The sequence below is a fragment of the Neolamprologus multifasciatus genome, chromosome 17 (assembly GCF_963576455.1).
Source record: "Neolamprologus multifasciatus chromosome 17, fNeoMul1.2, whole genome shotgun sequence".
Classification (NCBI taxonomy): Eukaryota; Metazoa; Chordata; class Actinopteri; order Cichliformes; family Cichlidae; genus Neolamprologus; species Neolamprologus multifasciatus.
The window spans coordinates 18,771,173-18,788,136 of record NC_140455.1 but is presented as its reverse complement, the minus strand read 5'-3'; the positions used below and the strand labels follow the sequence as shown (position 1 = coordinate 18,788,136).

The 16,964-nt window shown below is 40.2% G+C and overlaps 1 protein-coding gene across 3 annotated transcripts; it reads right to left on the bottom strand.

Annotated features, from left to right (window-relative positions):
• Positions 1-964: 964 nt before the first annotated feature.
• tymp (thymidine phosphorylase) lies at positions 965-15,175 on the bottom strand. Of its 3 annotated transcripts, XR_014870081.1 has the most exons (11): positions 14,439-15,175; positions 12,769-12,891; positions 12,494-12,696; positions 8,537-8,635; positions 7,444-7,573; positions 6,972-7,090; positions 6,572-6,734; positions 5,119-5,346; positions 4,391-4,531; positions 3,443-4,321; positions 965-2,609 (listed from the first exon to the last, which is right to left on the bottom strand). XR_014870081.1 is itself a non-coding variant. In XM_085137202.1 (10 exons), the coding sequence occupies exons 2-10, from the start codon at positions 12,884-12,886 to the stop codon at positions 4,164-4,166; spliced, it is 1,359 nt and encodes a 452-aa protein (XP_084993328.1). In that variant the 5' UTR covers positions 12,887-12,888; positions 13,694-15,175; the 3' UTR covers positions 965-4,163. The 3 variants fall into 3 exon arrangements, 2 of the variants coding, with proteins under 2 accessions (XP_084993328.1, XP_084993327.1); XM_085137202.1 differs by having other exon boundaries at positions 965-4,321; positions 12,769-12,888; positions 13,694-15,175; XM_085137201.1 differs by having other exon boundaries at positions 965-4,321.
• Positions 15,176-16,964: the final 1,789 nt, after the last annotated feature.

Here is a 16,964-nt window from a genome sequence, read left to right as displayed (position 1 = left end):
TTTATTTTTAGCTCCATTCTGCTGCTGATACATACTTTAGGTTTCTGAACATTAAACTTGTTGCTGCCTTTCATAGTGTGTAACTTGAAGGCCCTGAGTACTTTCTCCCACACTGAAAACACTGGAATGATAAAAATTATTTGAACATTACCTAATAAGACTGATTCAGGACAGACAATTAGTTATGTTAAACTTTCCTAGCAGTCCTTCACAAACAGGGAACAGTCTGTCTATTCTCTCCATCTGTCAGCTGCTGCTGGCTCTTCCTCCTCCTCTTCCTCACACAGAGTTTGTCCTGGTGGATCATCAGGGGTGCAAAGCCTCACAGATGATGTGCAGCAGTGGGTCCCTCTGTCTGTCCTCACTCTGGACACTTGCAGTTGTCACACATGGAAATCAAATGTGTGATAAGCTGCAGGATTCAAACACAAGTGTAACTTATAAATGAATGTTCATACTTTTATTACACAATCAGAGAGAAAGAAAAAGAGAGAGAGTGCAGGACAGACAGACAGGTGACAGTCTCAGGTGTATACACTGCTACAAAACAGCACAAAAGAAGGAGGACTGTGTTATTACGAAACAAAAAGAGTTCCCAGATGGTATAGTGGACACATGTGTGACTCCTGTGATTAAAGCATCTTTCTTTCAGCTTAACGAGTGAACCGTCAGCTCGTTCAAACACACGTTAAAGTCCGTTTGGCTCGACACCACTGAACAGAGGCAGCAATATAACATAGCTAACATTAACAGTGCAGTGAATCCTGCTTGTGCCGTGATATTCAGGACTGCAAACCAAGCAGCATCACTGACTTTCAGCTTGTTGTGTTTGTGGATATATGACTGACTTTAATTATCCATAAAATCATCACATTCTCTGTAAGATTAAAGTCAACTATTGAACGGCATATATTTTGAAGTAAAGGCTTTAAAACCAAGTTAGTACAAACATCGCTAATGTCACATAACTTTCCCGACATGTGGCCAACAGTAATGTTTTAATGTTCTTCATTATAAAAACATTTGCGCATAAATAAGTGACATCATATTCAGTACTTACTTCTGAAAGTTTACTCTTCGGCGGCTCCGCTTCCGCCGTTTTTTTCGGCAAAATTATCCACACCACCGCCGCGCTATGAAATCTGGGATATGTTGGGCCATGAAGGCTACACCGACCCATCCTTAAAATTCAGGGAAATTAAGGGACGCATTTGAGGGACGCATTTCGAGCAGCCTTTGAATAGAGACTGAAAATGTGACGTCATTAGGGGTAAAACCGCAAAGAATTCTGGGAACTCGTGGCAAGAGGTACTAGCGCACGCAGGCTTTCAATTGAAATCAGTTATACAGCGATAAAAAGAAACACAAAAATGGCAAGAAGCTGTTGTATTATTAACTGCAATAGCCGGTCGCATGACAGCCACGGAAAGCCGACGGGTAAAGAGATCGGTTGTTATCGGATTACGTCGTTGAAGAGAAATTGTTTGAGCCATGTTTCTGAAGTAACAAAGAGGCGACGGATGGCCTGGATTACAGCCATTCAAAGACAAAATATAACGTCCCAGAACACTCCAGCTCACATGTTAGTCTGCTCCAAGCATTTCCACAAAGGTCAGTCTTCTGTTGTAGTGAATACGTCATTTTTCTTAACATAATTATTGATATAGGTTACAAGCAAGTCTGGCGCTGAACAGAAATTGTCGTGCTATGCTCCTTTGTTTATTGTGCATAAATAGTGAATTGTCCTGACAGAATATTGCGTTTTGCTTCTGTTATTACCACGGTACATTGACAAAAACATATAGTTTTATTCACAGGGTAAAACAGTTTTTTTGTATCACTAATTGCCCAGTACGATTACAGCATACAATATTATTGTCACTGCTACATTTCTGTAATGCATACCAGAAATTATTTCCACTACTACCTTTGACCTCAAAGGTTAACGGTTAACGAATGTGTATTTATGAAGACGATTTGTGAGACTGGTAAACTTATGATACGTACGATGGTCTTTCGTTCTACACGGTGCATTTCATGGTCCTGTACCCATCCGTCGGTAAAGTGTACCTGGGCTTGTTGCAGTAACCTGAAGTTACTAAACTTCACGAGTGTATGCACTCACTCCAAGAAGCGTATAATTATAAATATGAGCGTGGTGAAAGTTGGGCAGCACGCTAACGTATTTTGTCCCTCTGTGTGCTCGTAAGGGTCTAACCCTTTCACTCGTTTGATTTTTTTTCCTGTCTGTCTTTGTACGGACCGGCATTGTTCTCCTTCATTTTGTACATAACTTTTTGGGGGGCAAAGAAAAAGCAAGAATTTATTGGAACCGAAGAATGAACGTTTTGCGGTGCTGCAAATGCTTGCATTTGATGCGGTACTTGGATTGTTTTGCCACAAGTTCCCGGCATGCAATACACGAAAGTCACGTGGTCTGTCAATCTCTATTGGGACAGCCTTCGTGTAGTTACTAGGTAACAAAAGCTCAACACTACCCCTAGCGTCCTGGAGCACTTCCGTTGTGTTTTGGAGTTTGCATGTGTTTTGGAGTTTGTACGTGCTTTGTCTCTAGGGGCCACCGTAATAAAATGATCAGTGTGGCTGCTCTTCCAGGTGTAACATCCAGGCATCCATGAAAACAGAATATATGAAATTTAACAGAGTTGGAAGTTAGCTCGCTGGTTTCCACCTACCTTCCAACATAAATGAAGCCAGAAAACTAAACAACAGTGACTTTTGCAGGGTTACTGAAGGGTTACTGAAGTTGGACTAGCTGGTATATAATGATGTGCTACGTGATCACTGGTGACACAGCTATGTTAGCATAACATAAACACAGTGAAGCTGGAGGATCAACGCTAATTTTTTTCCACTCGATAAAAGGTAATGCAAGGGTTTCTGATGGTTAGGCTGACAGTGATCACTGACTATTTTTAGGGGCTTGTTCAGATTAAATAGAACAAGATAAAAGCATTAAAACATGTTAAAAGCACAACAGCCTTAATAAATAGAGTAGTTTGGGCCCAGAAGCAGGATTCATCCATCATCACTTAAAGACCAGCTCTTGGGGCAAAGATAGCTCAGTAGATGCCACATGATCGGAAGGTTGGGCATTCAAATCCAACAAACAGCGGCTATCCTCGATTGGTAGCTGCCCACTGCATCACTGAGTGAATGGGTTGAATGCAGAGGACTAAGCATTTTCCTACAGGAATAATAAAGTATAGATAAACAATGAGATTCAAGATAAGGCAAATTTGATCATATTCAACACATCTGTAAAGCAGAAATATCAGTAAAATACACATAAAGTAATATGACTGAAATATTAATTAAAATAATTTAATATAATTAGTGAATGGGACACTTTTGTGGCATTTGTCAACCCCACTGGAAATGGGTCAACACTGTCAGGCAAAAATCCTGATGGTGTTGACACCCTACTTTCTCTCATAACACATGTTTTTCTGACAGAAGCCATCTTGTTTTTCATCATTTGCTCATGGCCTCTACAATCTACCTAAATGAGGCTCTTTTTACAAAAAAAATACTTAAATCTTGCATTTCATCGACTTCATCGTGTTGACACACTATGGTTGTGACACAGGGTTTTATCAGAAATGAAATAAAAAATAAAATAAAATAAAAAACCTTATCACAGCAGTGATCTCATGGCATGTGTATCAAACAGGAAGTGGTAAAGGGGTCCTCAGAGCGTAAGCTACCCACAATAATTCCTGATTTTTTTGTACTTTTAAAAAAATCTGATGGTGTTGACAAAAACTCTGGACACGATTTTAATCACTTAAAAAAATATGTAAAAATAAATTTTCAATTGCATATTTTGATATTATATAATGTATTGACTTAAATATTTAGTGACGAGAGCCATGATGTTTAAATTTTGAATTACTTTTCATTTTTTTCTGTATTTTAATATTATCACACCTGCTTCTGGACAATGGATTTTTAAGGTACTGGTAATGTATTGTACCATTTAAAATAAATGTATATGTATAAAAAATGCAAAATCATAATTTTGTTGTATAAACATTGCCTTGGTTTTTCTTTTAGTCAGTTGGGTTAACACTTGTATGCATATTTTTAACCCCCAAATTGGGTTTTATCTGGCGGACATGTTTTGTCCCTGATCTCAAGAATCACTGGTATTTCTCAGGTAGTATCTTTTCCACCAAAGTGCATTTCTGTTGTGTTTGTATTTTTTTGTCTGCTCCCACAGTCAGGGCGCTCTCGAGGTGATTCCTCTGGTCTGGGGTCAGCGCCAGATCCTCATAATAGAGCCGCAGCCACGGGACGCCTGAAAACACACGACTCCATCAGGAGGATGTCCCTCACACCATCAGCAGCAGTAGCAACAGCCTCTTACCTTTTGTGACCCTCTGACCTATAGACACCAGTAGCACCGCCCCCACGCTGTGATTGACAGGCTCTCCAGCCTTTGATCGCCCCGCACCCAATCTGTGAAGCACCTGAGCTAAAACCAAACCGTCAATCTCCAAAACGATACCTGCAGGAAGACACAGTAAAAATACATGTTATCAAATACGAGGGCTCACATATGTAAGTGCACATATGCAAGTGCATGTGTTGGGATTACATTTTGGATCAAACTCTGACTGTACTTTTCTGTGTTCATATTTCCATCAGTATTGACAACATCCACAGCGCCAATGGCTGAAATGCCCCAAACCATGACTGAGCCTCCACTGTGTTTTACTGATGGCTGCAGACCCTCACTGTTGTATCTCTTTTTGTTCATATTGACTATTTAAACCAAAATGTTCAAATTTGGATTCATCTCTACATCAGACCTCCTTCCACTGATTTTCAGTGCAGTTCTTGTCTAATTTCTGTTGGTAACAAATTCTCTTAAAACAAACCCCAAATGTAAAAAAAATGTAACTATAATCACAAACTGTGTAACAACCTGCGCTTCAGCATAAAAGTTCCTGTGTCATCAAAGATAGCTGTGTTTGTTAGTTTCTTTAGATTCCTAAACATGATAAATTTTCTTTGTAAGTGCAGGTAGTTCATATTTCCTGAGTGTGTCTTTGAATGCATCAACAGTGAATGGAGGCATTTTATTGGCTTTACCGTCCGCAAGAGCCTTCAGTTCCAGCTGATGCTTCGCTTTTCTCAGGACGCTGTAGTAATCTGCGTTGGTGGAGCACAACTGCTGAGCTGTGTCGCTGTTCACGCCCTGAGCCTCCATCATGGCCTGGAACTTTGACAGCGCTGCTCCACCAACCACAGCTTCAGAAATCTGCTTTCTGCCTTCTGATAGGTCAGACACCAGACCAGTCATCACGAGCAACAAGCCGCCTACAAACACAGACAAAACAAATTTTAAATATTTATCATGCTTTCTTTTTTAAATGTACCTAAAGGGAAATTTTTACACCAGTGTAAAATTAAATAAACTTAAAAATATACTAAAATTAAAGCAAGTTGTTGTCTGTAAAGGTGTGCATGCAGTAGGTTTATATTCCCATGATGTTTTTACAGCTGTCAGAATTAAGTGTTTGTTTGTTTTTTAATTTTAAACCCAAGTGGTCTATTTTTCTTATTAGCTATAGCAAAAAAAATATTATCATCATTATAGAACTGGTTATCTCATCTAAGGGTAATATTCACTAGGACTCTATAACAAAGGTAACAATGAGATTCTTGTCATGTCTCTGATATTTACAAAGGTGAGGCTGTTCTGTGTTTTCTAATTTTAATTTTCATGTATAAAGAAAGTTACAGGTTTAGATTAGTTCTGTCAGCATTAATCTCGTTAATACAAGGCTAACACCATAACCTCATTAACGCGGCAAATCCCCATTAGCAAGTTAAAGCGGATCTGCAATATTAAACAAGTTCAGAGTTTTAAAGAATGATAAAGAATTATGTGGCAGTAGTTCCTGTGGGTAAAAAGTCCACAAAATACAAGCAGTAAAGCTCACAAGCATTGGGTGCTGCTCCTCGGTAGACTGCCAGAAACTGATCAGTCAGAACAAAGTAGGCTTTTAGGGAGGAGGACCTTAAAGAGACGGGGGGTAAACTGAGGGGCTGCATACCGTGTAAAATAATAATTTTCTTTTTCTTAACCAAAGGGCATCTGTATGGAGTGCAATATTTAAAACTATATAGAGCTAGGAGAAGAATGAAGATAAGATACATTTTATTTATCCATAATCTTTAATATTAACTTGACACTGCAAATTATCTGGCTTGCTGCTAGAAGAGGTAAACAGGCAGGTGGCACAAAAGAGATGCTGCAACGTTATTAGACCGCAGCTGTACTTAATAAAGTGGCCATGGGTGTGCTAATAAAACCAGTTGCCACTTTGAAATGGTTCAGATGCTTCCTGCATTTAGAGAGCCACAGGTGGTCCTAATAAATTGACCACAGGGTACGTGTCTCTAATAAAATAGCCACAGGTGTTCCTAATAAAGTGGTGTTCCTTTGGGTTTCAGGACCTTTTTAATGCCTCGTATAAGACACGTTGTTACTTTGGTGATCAAACCCTGACAGATGAGAGCTGCTGAGTGACGTCATCACCCTGAGTCGTGACCAGCTCCATCAGGTCATCGGGTCCGTTTCCCTTCAGCGTCTCCAGAGATTCGATCACCTCCACGCTGTTTCCCACACATCGACCGATCGTACTGTTCATGCTGCTGAGCACAGCTGCTGTACGTATGCCCAGGCCGTTTCCTGCTTCCACCTGAAAGAAAAATAAACAGCGAAATCCAAATTCGAGGTCAGCATTGCCATTAACGGGCTGTGGCATTGGACGCTGCGCTGTAAATTAAACCTCTGAGTTTGGATTAGAATAACCTGTAATTAATCCCAATATTGTCTCCCCTGTGGTTCAATGTTGTGTTGCTGCTGCAGATGTTTCACATTAAAGCACTTCCCTCCTTCTTTTATGGTGAAATATTTGAATTGTTGTTGTACTCACTAGCATCTGAGCTAGTTCTGTAGCACTTTCCAAGTCTTTGCAGATAGCAGCTCGTCCAAACTTGACATCCAGCACCAGAGCAGACAGAGACTCGGCTCCTTTCTTTGAGATGATCGAACCTGCATAAACAGCACAGACAGCTGTAAGCTGACTAGAAAAAACACGGATATCCACGGCAAAATCCGGCCAGGTGCTGGACACCAGTTTTATGTGGGTATCAAAAGATCTGGTTCTTTTCATCAGTTTAAATGGGCATGCTGCTATAACCGTTCAAACTTATGTTCAGGTAGAAATGACCCTCCCCCGAAGGCTGATTGGGCTCACACATCAAGTAAAGAAAGTCTAAACCCTCTCCGCCTGTGTGTCGGGTCCCCTGACCCTCGCAACCCACGGGTGGAAAAACTTAGATTTCTCAAAAAAACAACACAAAAAAAGGGTTTTTGGCTCTTGAAGCACTAATCCCAGTTTTTACCAGTAACCAGAGGTAAACTGTCCACAGTGCTGGTGATGTCCCGCAGAGCGTACAGGACTCGATCTGCAGGAACCAAAGTCTCTGTCTGACCCACAATGCAACAGCCCACTGAGTCCAGGATCTCCAGGATCTGGAGAAGAACAGCTGAATCAGAGAATGACTTTGAGTGTTTATCACTCTTTATTATCCGTATGTAGTTTTATTTATTTCTGAATTTAAATATTTAATTATCTGTTATTTTTGTACCCTTATCACAAGAGCTACCATTGGAATTAATTAACAAATTTCAGTAAAGATGTCAGTGTCCTTGTTTCCCCAAACAGTCGATAGTTTCATCTGTTTTAGCGTACATTGTTTTTAAGAGCCAGCAGGGGGCGACTCCTCTGGTGGTTAAACAGAAGAGACTTACTCACTTTATTTTGACTATTAGGAAATTCTTTCCTTTTGAGTAAATGGTCTCAGTCAATAGATTCAACTCTTGAATAATTAAAAAAAAAGACACTTTAAAAAGTCTCATCCCCATTGGCCAATGACATGTGACTGACAAGAGGTGAGCCAATGATCATGCAGTGTTGCAGTATGCAGTGTTTGTCACTGTGGCTATATCCATCTATTATATACAATCTATGCCATCCTTGAGCCCAATTTAATATCTGAAAATCTTTAGAGCCCAAAACTTTTAATATAACTTAATCAATGATCCTCACGTGAGCCTAAAGAGGCGACACAGGAAGTTATTTACTTGTTCCAGGGTCTAGTTGCCTAGGCAACTCTGTTATGTGAGCCAACAGTATCCTTGGCTCTCATTGGTAGTTGGCAAATTGAACTGCCCACTTCAGTGGACCAGTGGTTACTTCCCTCATAAAATCAAAATATTTGATATAAAAAAAAGAGAAGATTTTTAAGTATATTTATTGTAATTGAGCTCTTGTGACTCACATGCAGTACCCTCATGGCCCACCAGGGGGCGCAACAAAGTGCTTCAGTGTGTTTTCCCCCCAGAGTAACATTTTGCTGACATCTATTAAAAATTAAAACTATTAATTTTTAAAACTATATGTAAATATATGTGAGCCAGAACAGCTCGCTTCACCTGCTCTCTTGATTGCTCCACCTTGAATCCTGGAATTGATTCCAGTTTATCAAGAGTTCCTCCTGTATGAGCCAAGCCCCGCCCACTGATCATAGGAACCTGTGGACATGGACTGAATTAATATTCCTAATATGGTAATCTCACGTTTTGAGAAAAGAAAGACACACCCACCCAAGTAAATCACCTTCTACTAATGTGGGGTAAGAAATCACAAGAAGTTTGTTTAAAAGGGGAGGAGCTTAAACAGAACCAGCGGGCTGCACCATTGACTGTAGAAAACATGGACGACGCGACCCCGCCTCCTACCATTGTGCAAAAATGAAGCCAAAATACCCTGTCACTACCCGATCCGTACCGGAAACCCGATCGGTACCCCGCATGCGCGAAAGGTGTCGACTTCCGGTCGTAGCGTTTTACGATAGTTATGGGTCAGAGTATCTGTTAAGATGTTAAGAATAACAAGTATCTCTTAAAATGTTTGCAATAATGAAGCATTTCAGTACAATGTAGACAAAAACGAAAAATAAAAAGATAGTTACGGATCAGGACTCCCCGATCCTTACTGCGCATGTGCAAAGTCAGACCGTACAAATCGGGTCTACCCGATCCGTACCGCGCATGTGCAGATGTTTTCTTCTTCTTCTGTTCGTTTAATGGCAGTTTACTCCCCAGTGTACAAGGATACTGCCACCTGCTGACCGAGCAAATGAACCCTATTGTAAACTGAATTAGCGTCATTACAAACGTGTGTTAAATTTGATTTAGTGATAGTCGAGTGTGTTTATGCTTGTCTGTGTGGAGAGGATTGACTGGAATAGTGATGATGTCCGCTATCACTGTCAATTGTCAGTAAACACTTAATCTGGCTGCTGAATCTTCACGTGACACATTGCTAAATCAATATAATTAAGTCTGTAATTAGGCGCCATTCTTCTTATTTTACGGCGCTTTTGTTCAATCGGGGAACGCTCTCTGTTGAGGAGAAAAGCATGAATTTGTTTGTATACGGATTATCCATTGTTTAAATGTCCCGGGCAGTCGAAAAGGAGGCAGAGCTGTTGAGAAATGCTAAGAGCTAACTGGGCGCTAACCGTATCATTCAAATATACTGAATGTCGCAATGTTGGCAAAGAGGGGAAGTGACGTAAGATTTGCGCATGCGGGGTACCGATCAGGTTTCCGGTACGGATCGGGTAGTGACATACCCCGCTTGTGGAGGCTGCCATCTTGCAAATTTGGAGCCAGAGTCTGCGCAGTAGTGACTTGAGGTGGAGCGACTGTGTAACGCTCCCGCCCACACACCCGCTGGACGTGACCTCAAACACGCCTCCCTACACTTTTTACGTAGCCAGGCTGCTCGAGTTTTTTTGCTGGTTTACCGCGACTGACGACTCGTTTAATTAAGGTAAATACAACCATGTCACTGTTATAAAAAAGACACACAGCTTATCATCTTATAGTTCTAAAATCACTCTGTTGTTAATTCGTTAGTTAGCTTAGCCGCTAGCATACGCATTGTGTTGAAGGCTTGTTGCTAGCTAGTTAGCGATGCTACACACCTGCTACTCTTAATAGTCTTCAACACTTATGTTTTTTTTAATCCATTTTTAGACAGCGATGAGATCAGCTGCACACTCCACAGAGGCCCAGAGTTACTGTTAATATCAAAAATATAATGCTGTCCTTTGAGATTTTAACATAAGACTGTGAGTGTAATGGATCTAAAACTGTTTAAATCTTCAGAGCCCTCTACAGCCTGGTAACATGGAAACTTTAAAAACAACAGCATGAGGTTTCAGTAGTGTAGTCTAATTTGTTCTTTTCATTTAATAATAGAGTCCATATTATATCAACAGCCACATTTACCCTAGAGATAAACTAGTGAGGGAGATCATCAGGACTAAGCTGGGTTTCCTGGGTCCAGAGGTTTGGAGAAACTTCTTCCCTTTCTTTCATCACAGCTGTCCTGTGCCATAAGTTCTGTTGACCCGCTGTAAGAGGCATCATTTAAGAAACACCAGGAAGACTGAAGCTCATGGCAGTGATCAAGCAGGACTCATGATCTTCACCAGCAGCTCCCTCACAGGGAAATCTTCAGCACTCCTCCGTAGGCCCACCCCAGGAGATGGATAAACCCAGCATTTCATGAACACTGTGATGGAGACCTTTGTTTTGTGTAATGTTATAAATACTCTGATACTCCCCAGAGGCTCCGGACTTTTACATAAAGATATTATATTCAGTCCTGTAGAAAGTTATATATTTAAAAATATGTGATCCTCTCTGGTTACTCTGGTATGAATAACTCTGAATCACTTTATGGTAAATAACACTATCTGCAAAAAACTGTGAAAGAATTCCAGATGACAAGTTTGTAGTTCAACATACAAGTGACGACCTTTGACCTTCATCAGGTTTTATTTAATTGTGTTAGACAAAATCTCATATGCTCTTCATGCAGCTGAGTACATCAAGTGTTTAAAACGGAAGCTGTGTAGGTCTGAGATCAGCAGCTTTGTGAAACACCAAACTGAGGTCCTGTTAATGCTGATATATAGTGACACAGTTACATGAGTGATTAATCCTTTTTTTTTTTGTCGTTTTTGTTTAACTTTATCAATAAAACAGCTGCAGCTTTCACTACAGTACGTGTGGTACTTTAACCTTTGTACTGTTTTCATCAGTTCATTTTACAGTTAACATATGAACATGTTGGATGATCTGTCTGCTGTCACTCGATGGGGCTGAGGTCTGAATCTGAGGGCAGCTCCTGTAATCACAAAGACAACAGAACCATCAAACTCAGATATAAATAAATAAATTTTAAATACATTTTATCCCTCAATATTGAAATAAAGCTGATTCTTCTGTCCTCACACACTCAGGATCTGAAGTTCTTCTCTTACATTTTTTCAGTAAAGTATTACAGTACACTACAGTACTTTAATCCATAGTTCCTGATTAATGAGGAGTTACTGAAGTACAAGCTTTTAAAAAAATTGTTTCTGTCTTTACAGATGTGGCAAGAGACTGAAAACATGCTGTTGTTTGCACATATTTAATATTCAGCTCTGCACAGGAGCTGAAGCAGGGTGCAGCCTGTTGCTTTTACAGTATAATATAATACTTGTAATAAAAGTACAGTAACAGTAATTAGTGACTGAGCAGCCCGGGGCATTTCTCTTGATTTCTTCAGTAAATTCATTCACCTGCACAGATTAGCTAAACGAACCCTGACAGCCGAGTGCTCATTTTAGCTAGCTAGGTCTCAGGAGCTAGCTATGGACGGTAGTTACGGATTAGCTTACAAACACGTTTAACTTACCGAAAAAGTGCAGCGGGGCCTCGGGTCCTTCTGTCGGGTAGTCCAGTTTACTGAAGAACACCTCAGGCTGTCAGGTTAAAACACTCGGTCGTGTTTTCGTAGCGTAAACGCTGGTCCTCCTCTCAGAGCCTACGCTCTATCTGCTATTCACGAACACAGATACGCAAGTTTCTCCGTGACTGCAGCTGTCAGTCAAAGCTCTTATGATGACGTTTCACCCCAATTTAACATCACCGCGGTAGGAATTAGAATCAAACTTATGGGAAAGGAGACCCCTTGAACATCAATCAGTGTGATGAGAACTATTGAAAACAAAAGAAAGAATCTTTGGAAAAAAATTATCTAAGGAGAATTAATTTATTTTAGTCTGACCCCAGTCCCATCCGCTAACATGGAGGAGGCGGGGTTTATGACCTATACTGCAGCCAGACACCAGGGGGCGATAGAGACGTTTTGGCTTCATTTTTGGGGACCTGTCGCGTCGTCCATGTTTTCTACAGTCAATGGGCTGCACTGAGTCCCAGTCTAAAATAATATTAATCATGTAAATCTAGTGCAGTCCAGCTGGGCATGAACAGAATGGGTTCACTTTAACGTTTTAACCAATCAGATTTCATCGTTAAAATCTATACCTTACAGCCACAGGCAGCTAGCGCTGGCGCTAACACCAGACTGACTTTATCTCCCACCCCGCCAGTCGAGTGTTTGTCCACCATGAAATTTTTCCACTCATCGGGCCATTCCATCACTTCTCCCGATGACATCATCTCTCGGGTCAGGGCCTTAATCTCTGCAGAGACCATCCCATTCAGCCAAATAGCCATCAGCATGGCCCCTTAAATACAAAGAGTAGGAGACGTTAAAGATGCAAAGGAGGAAATGTGAATGCACGTCAGATGGTTTGTACCTGTCTGAGAGTCCTGAATGGTTTTCTCTTTAACGGCCTGGATGAAGGCTTTGATCTCGTCATCACTTAACTGTCCTCCATCCCTTTTCTTCCTGATCAGATCTGGGATTGTTATCATGTCTGCTAGAAGTAAAAACATTACAAGTCTGTTGAGACCTAAAATTTTTCAACCATTCAGTGACCAGGATCTGGTTTTATTAATCATGGTTTTATTAGTCAGCCCTGTCAGTCTGCCCCAGGGCAGCTGTGTCTACAACTGTAGCTTGCCTCCACCAGTGTGTGAATGTGAGAGTGAATGAATAGTGGCATTGTAAAGCGCTTTGGGTGCCTTGAAAAGCGCTATATAAATCCAATCCATTATTATTATTAATTATAGAGTTCTTTCCTGTGTACTTGTTTTTCCTTTGTCTCTGGATTTTAAAAGACAGGGCCAAAAAAACTGAGACACAAACAAAGTAGATTTATCTCTTAGCAGTACTGAGAAGGCAACATAGTTTGAGTTAAGGCATTAAAACAGGAATCAATCTGTTTGAGCTGCCACATCATCTTTCTCATTTTATAAAGACAAATATATCAACATGGAGAGTTTCTGTTACTGACTTTCCTAAAAGATTAAAAAGTTCAAATTTTATGTAATTAATTGACAATTAAGTAATAAAAAATAGTATATAAAGTAAAAAAACAATAAAAAAAACCAATTCTTTTCAGGAATAAAACTTAAAACTTGCACAATTAGAATATTAGAAATTGAATTCCACTACATCTGTTTTTAATAATGCATGTAGTAAAAAAAAGCTCGTCCAGCAGCAGGACTCAGCACTAATTGTGTAAAACAGCCAGTCACACGCCCTGTTCCTCTGAATCATCTTTCTGAAGAAGCTGGTGGAAAGCCACCTGTCCTACATAAAGCTGTTTCATACATCACCTCTGCTTCCTCTGCAGCACTTTGTAATCGAACCACACAGCCAGCCTCTGGTGCAACGCAGATTAACAGCGCAGCAGGACGAAGGCAAGTTTCTCTCTCTCTCTCTCTCTCTCTCACTTCTTTTGCAAAGGCAGAAAAAAATTAGTAGCCAGCTAGCTTTGTTATTTTTGATGTTATCATTATTTTTTAGCCAGCTGTAAATCTTTTATACACCCTCTGTGACTCAAAGGACCAGTACTGCCATGACTCCAGTTTATTGTTGGACTCATAAAGTCAGAGGTGGCTCTGCTGGTGAAAGTTCAGTACTGTGCAAAGGTTTTAGTCACTTTAGACATTCAGCTCCTTATCTGTATCACACAGCAACATCGGGGAGATATAACAAATCATCACGTTACAGGCAAAAGAACAATAATAATACATGTGTTTGGTACCTAATTAGCAAAATAAAGCCTGTGACTTGTTTTTGCTTTTATTGTCTCCACTTCCTATTCTCTACCTTCTGAATTCTCAAATAAACCAACCAATCAGCGCATCTGTTTAAACTCTAAAACAACAATAGGAACGATAATGGAACGATAATGAACACTTTAAAAACTTATTAACAAGCAGCCTTAATCCATTCAGCCCCTGCAGATTTTCTGTTAACCATACCAACCTCTAACCACAGGTAAAATTTAACAGTTCAGCTCTGAAGAAGAAGAAAACATCCCTGTTATGAGAGTAAGACAGAGTCAGAGTACAGTACCTGGTCTGATGTTTACAGTCTGTGAAGTGGCATCGACCCCACGGTCCTTCATAAAGTGAGTCTGTCAGCCAATAGGAGAGCAGGGAGAGGAAAGAGCGTGAGCCACTAACCATTGACCTCTGATTTGGTCATTCAGAGAAAAAAAAGCTGACAAATGTCACCACTAAGTGAAGTTCATGTGCTGTGTGTTTACAGACGATCTGTTTATTTGTGTGTCACGTGCAGGCGGCTATTATCGGTTCAGACGGGTCCTCTTGTATTTCGGTTTCAGTTTGTGTGCTCCTTCCGCTTTTACTATTTTAAATACTTTACTTTTATTTCGTTCTGAACATTTTCTGTATGTGCTGTGAGGATATGAAAGTATGTGCGAGTTACGAGAAGTTCGGAATAACTAAAGGTATTTTAAGTTTAGTTTAACTGTAATAATTGCTTCCGGACGTTTGTTTCTTCATTTTAAACTTTCCTTCAAAAGGAGCATGGATTTTTTCCCCTGCCTGTTGTAGCCATGAGTGACACCAATTGTTTTAAAAAATTGAAATGCAGAACTTCAAATAGGATTTAGTAATTTAACTAATTAAAAGGTGGACATTAAGAAGAGTTTAAATTGATTATTCTGTCTCTGTCTTTGTGTCTAAACCCATGCACGTACACATTATTAGTTTAGAAGACACTCATCCTGATGGATCTTGGTCATATTTCCTCTTTCAGCTTCCTTACATCAGCTCAGATCATCAATTTCAGTTCAGCAGGGAATCCATCCGGGCCTGGTGCCTTGCCATTAGGCATTTGGTTTAGGGCACAGTGTAAGTCCCTGGCAGATAGAGGTGATTAGGTTTATTTTCAGCAGAATATAAATAACGGTAAAAGTAGTAGTAATACTTAATAGTAAGTATTATTGATTTCCCGTCCCGGTATTGTTGCATTCACTGTAGAAGAGATTCTGTTTTTTGTGATAAAATGTCATCTAGTTGCAGTGTTGGGAAGGTCACTTTTAAAATGTATTCCATTACAGATTACAGAATACATGCTCCCAAACATAACAGAATACTTTGGATTACTTAATATGTTATCAAGCTTTTTACAACTACATGAATGTACTATTGCTGTGTGATTTATTGCTATTACTGAAGGATACTCGCCATACCAAGAGCAACTAGAATTTTAAATCTTAATATATCTTAAGGTAAGGCTGCACTTTTTGCATCGATCTCATATAAAAAACTATTCCGCGCGTATATAAAACAGGTCCGCGCCCCAAACCGTAGTAAAGGGACCTCTGGCTAATACGTCGGGTTCCTGACGGGCTTATAGCCGAAAAATAGCTTTACTTTGTTGTCTGGGTCAACTTTGCTAGCGAGAGACAGAGAGAGGCGTTGAAAGGCTGCTCCAACGGAACTTATTGTTTCAGAGGATGTCAATGGAAAATTGTACTTAGTAGTCAGTATAATCTTATGATATAAGTTTGCATATGGTAGAATACTGCATGTAATCATTTGTGTTTAGAAGTATATAGTTGGTGGCATATTAAAAGAATGTCTCATTCTAGGAAGTCTGTAACAACGGTGTGTACTTTCCAGGGTGTTCTGGCATGCACCCCCACATCCTAGGAGCATGGGAAAGGTCGTACCTTGTCTTATTGTTTTACGGTAGGATTAACGTAGCTATGTCAGTTTTAGTCTAAGTGCCTTTTTTACATATAGATGAACTGTTGGATTTTCCAGACCAGCAGGTTAAGGGAAGTCGTTTATGGGGTCACACACACACACACACACACACACACACACACACACACACACACACTCCAATGTAAGGAACAAGCACCCACTGAAGTATAAATAAAGACCGGGGCAGTCTCTCATTGCGAATCTTGGAGCCTCACTCTGTGTGTGTGAGCTCTGGAGGCTGCCCTTGCTAGCAAGAAAATCTGTGTGTTTCTCCTCTCTGATTCTCTGCTGAAGAAGTGTTTTAGAATATATCTCTTAACAGAGGAAAACACGAACATGGTGTACAGTCGAGTCTTAATAGCTTACTTAAACTTACTTTGGCTGCAGTAGTTATTATTATATTTACATGCTTTCATCTCCTGTTTCTGCTCGGTGACTCGTACTGTTCGTACTGTTCGAAATCTCCTGTTTCTGCTCGGTGACTCGTACTGCTCGTACTGTTCGACTCTCCTTTTTCTCCCTCCTCTCCCTCACAGACACATAACCGGTACGGCAGTCCATTCTCCCTGCAGCACGGACTACACTGCCCATGAGGCTCCATTCTTTAGGGCTATGCCTTTAACACTCTGCCTATTGCCTTCATATTAAATAATTTTTTGAATAACAATTTTTAAAAATATTTCTTCGTGTCATGAGACACAGGCATTAGAGCCTCTTAATGTGTGTTTTGTTTGGGTTTCCACCAGCTTGGAATTACCAAAAATAGAGAGGGCATAGCCTAACATATTAAACAGGAAAAGACCACTGTGTAATCCCTTGATTTCAACAAAGTAACAGTACTCTGAATACCACCTTTTTAAAC

Coding starts and splice junctions, on each gene's coding strand:
- tymp (XM_085137201.1), bottom strand. CDS start 14,490: ATGAAGGACCGTGGGGTCGATGCCACTTCACAGACTGTAAACATCAGA. Junction 12,697..12,768: donor CATTCAGGACTCTCAGACAG/GTACAAACCATC, acceptor TTTGTATTTAAG/GGGCCATGCTGATGGCTATT. Junction 6,735..6,971: donor CAGAACTAGCTCAGATGCTA/GTGAGTACAACA, acceptor TTTTTCTTTCAG/GTGGAAGCAGGAAACGGCCT.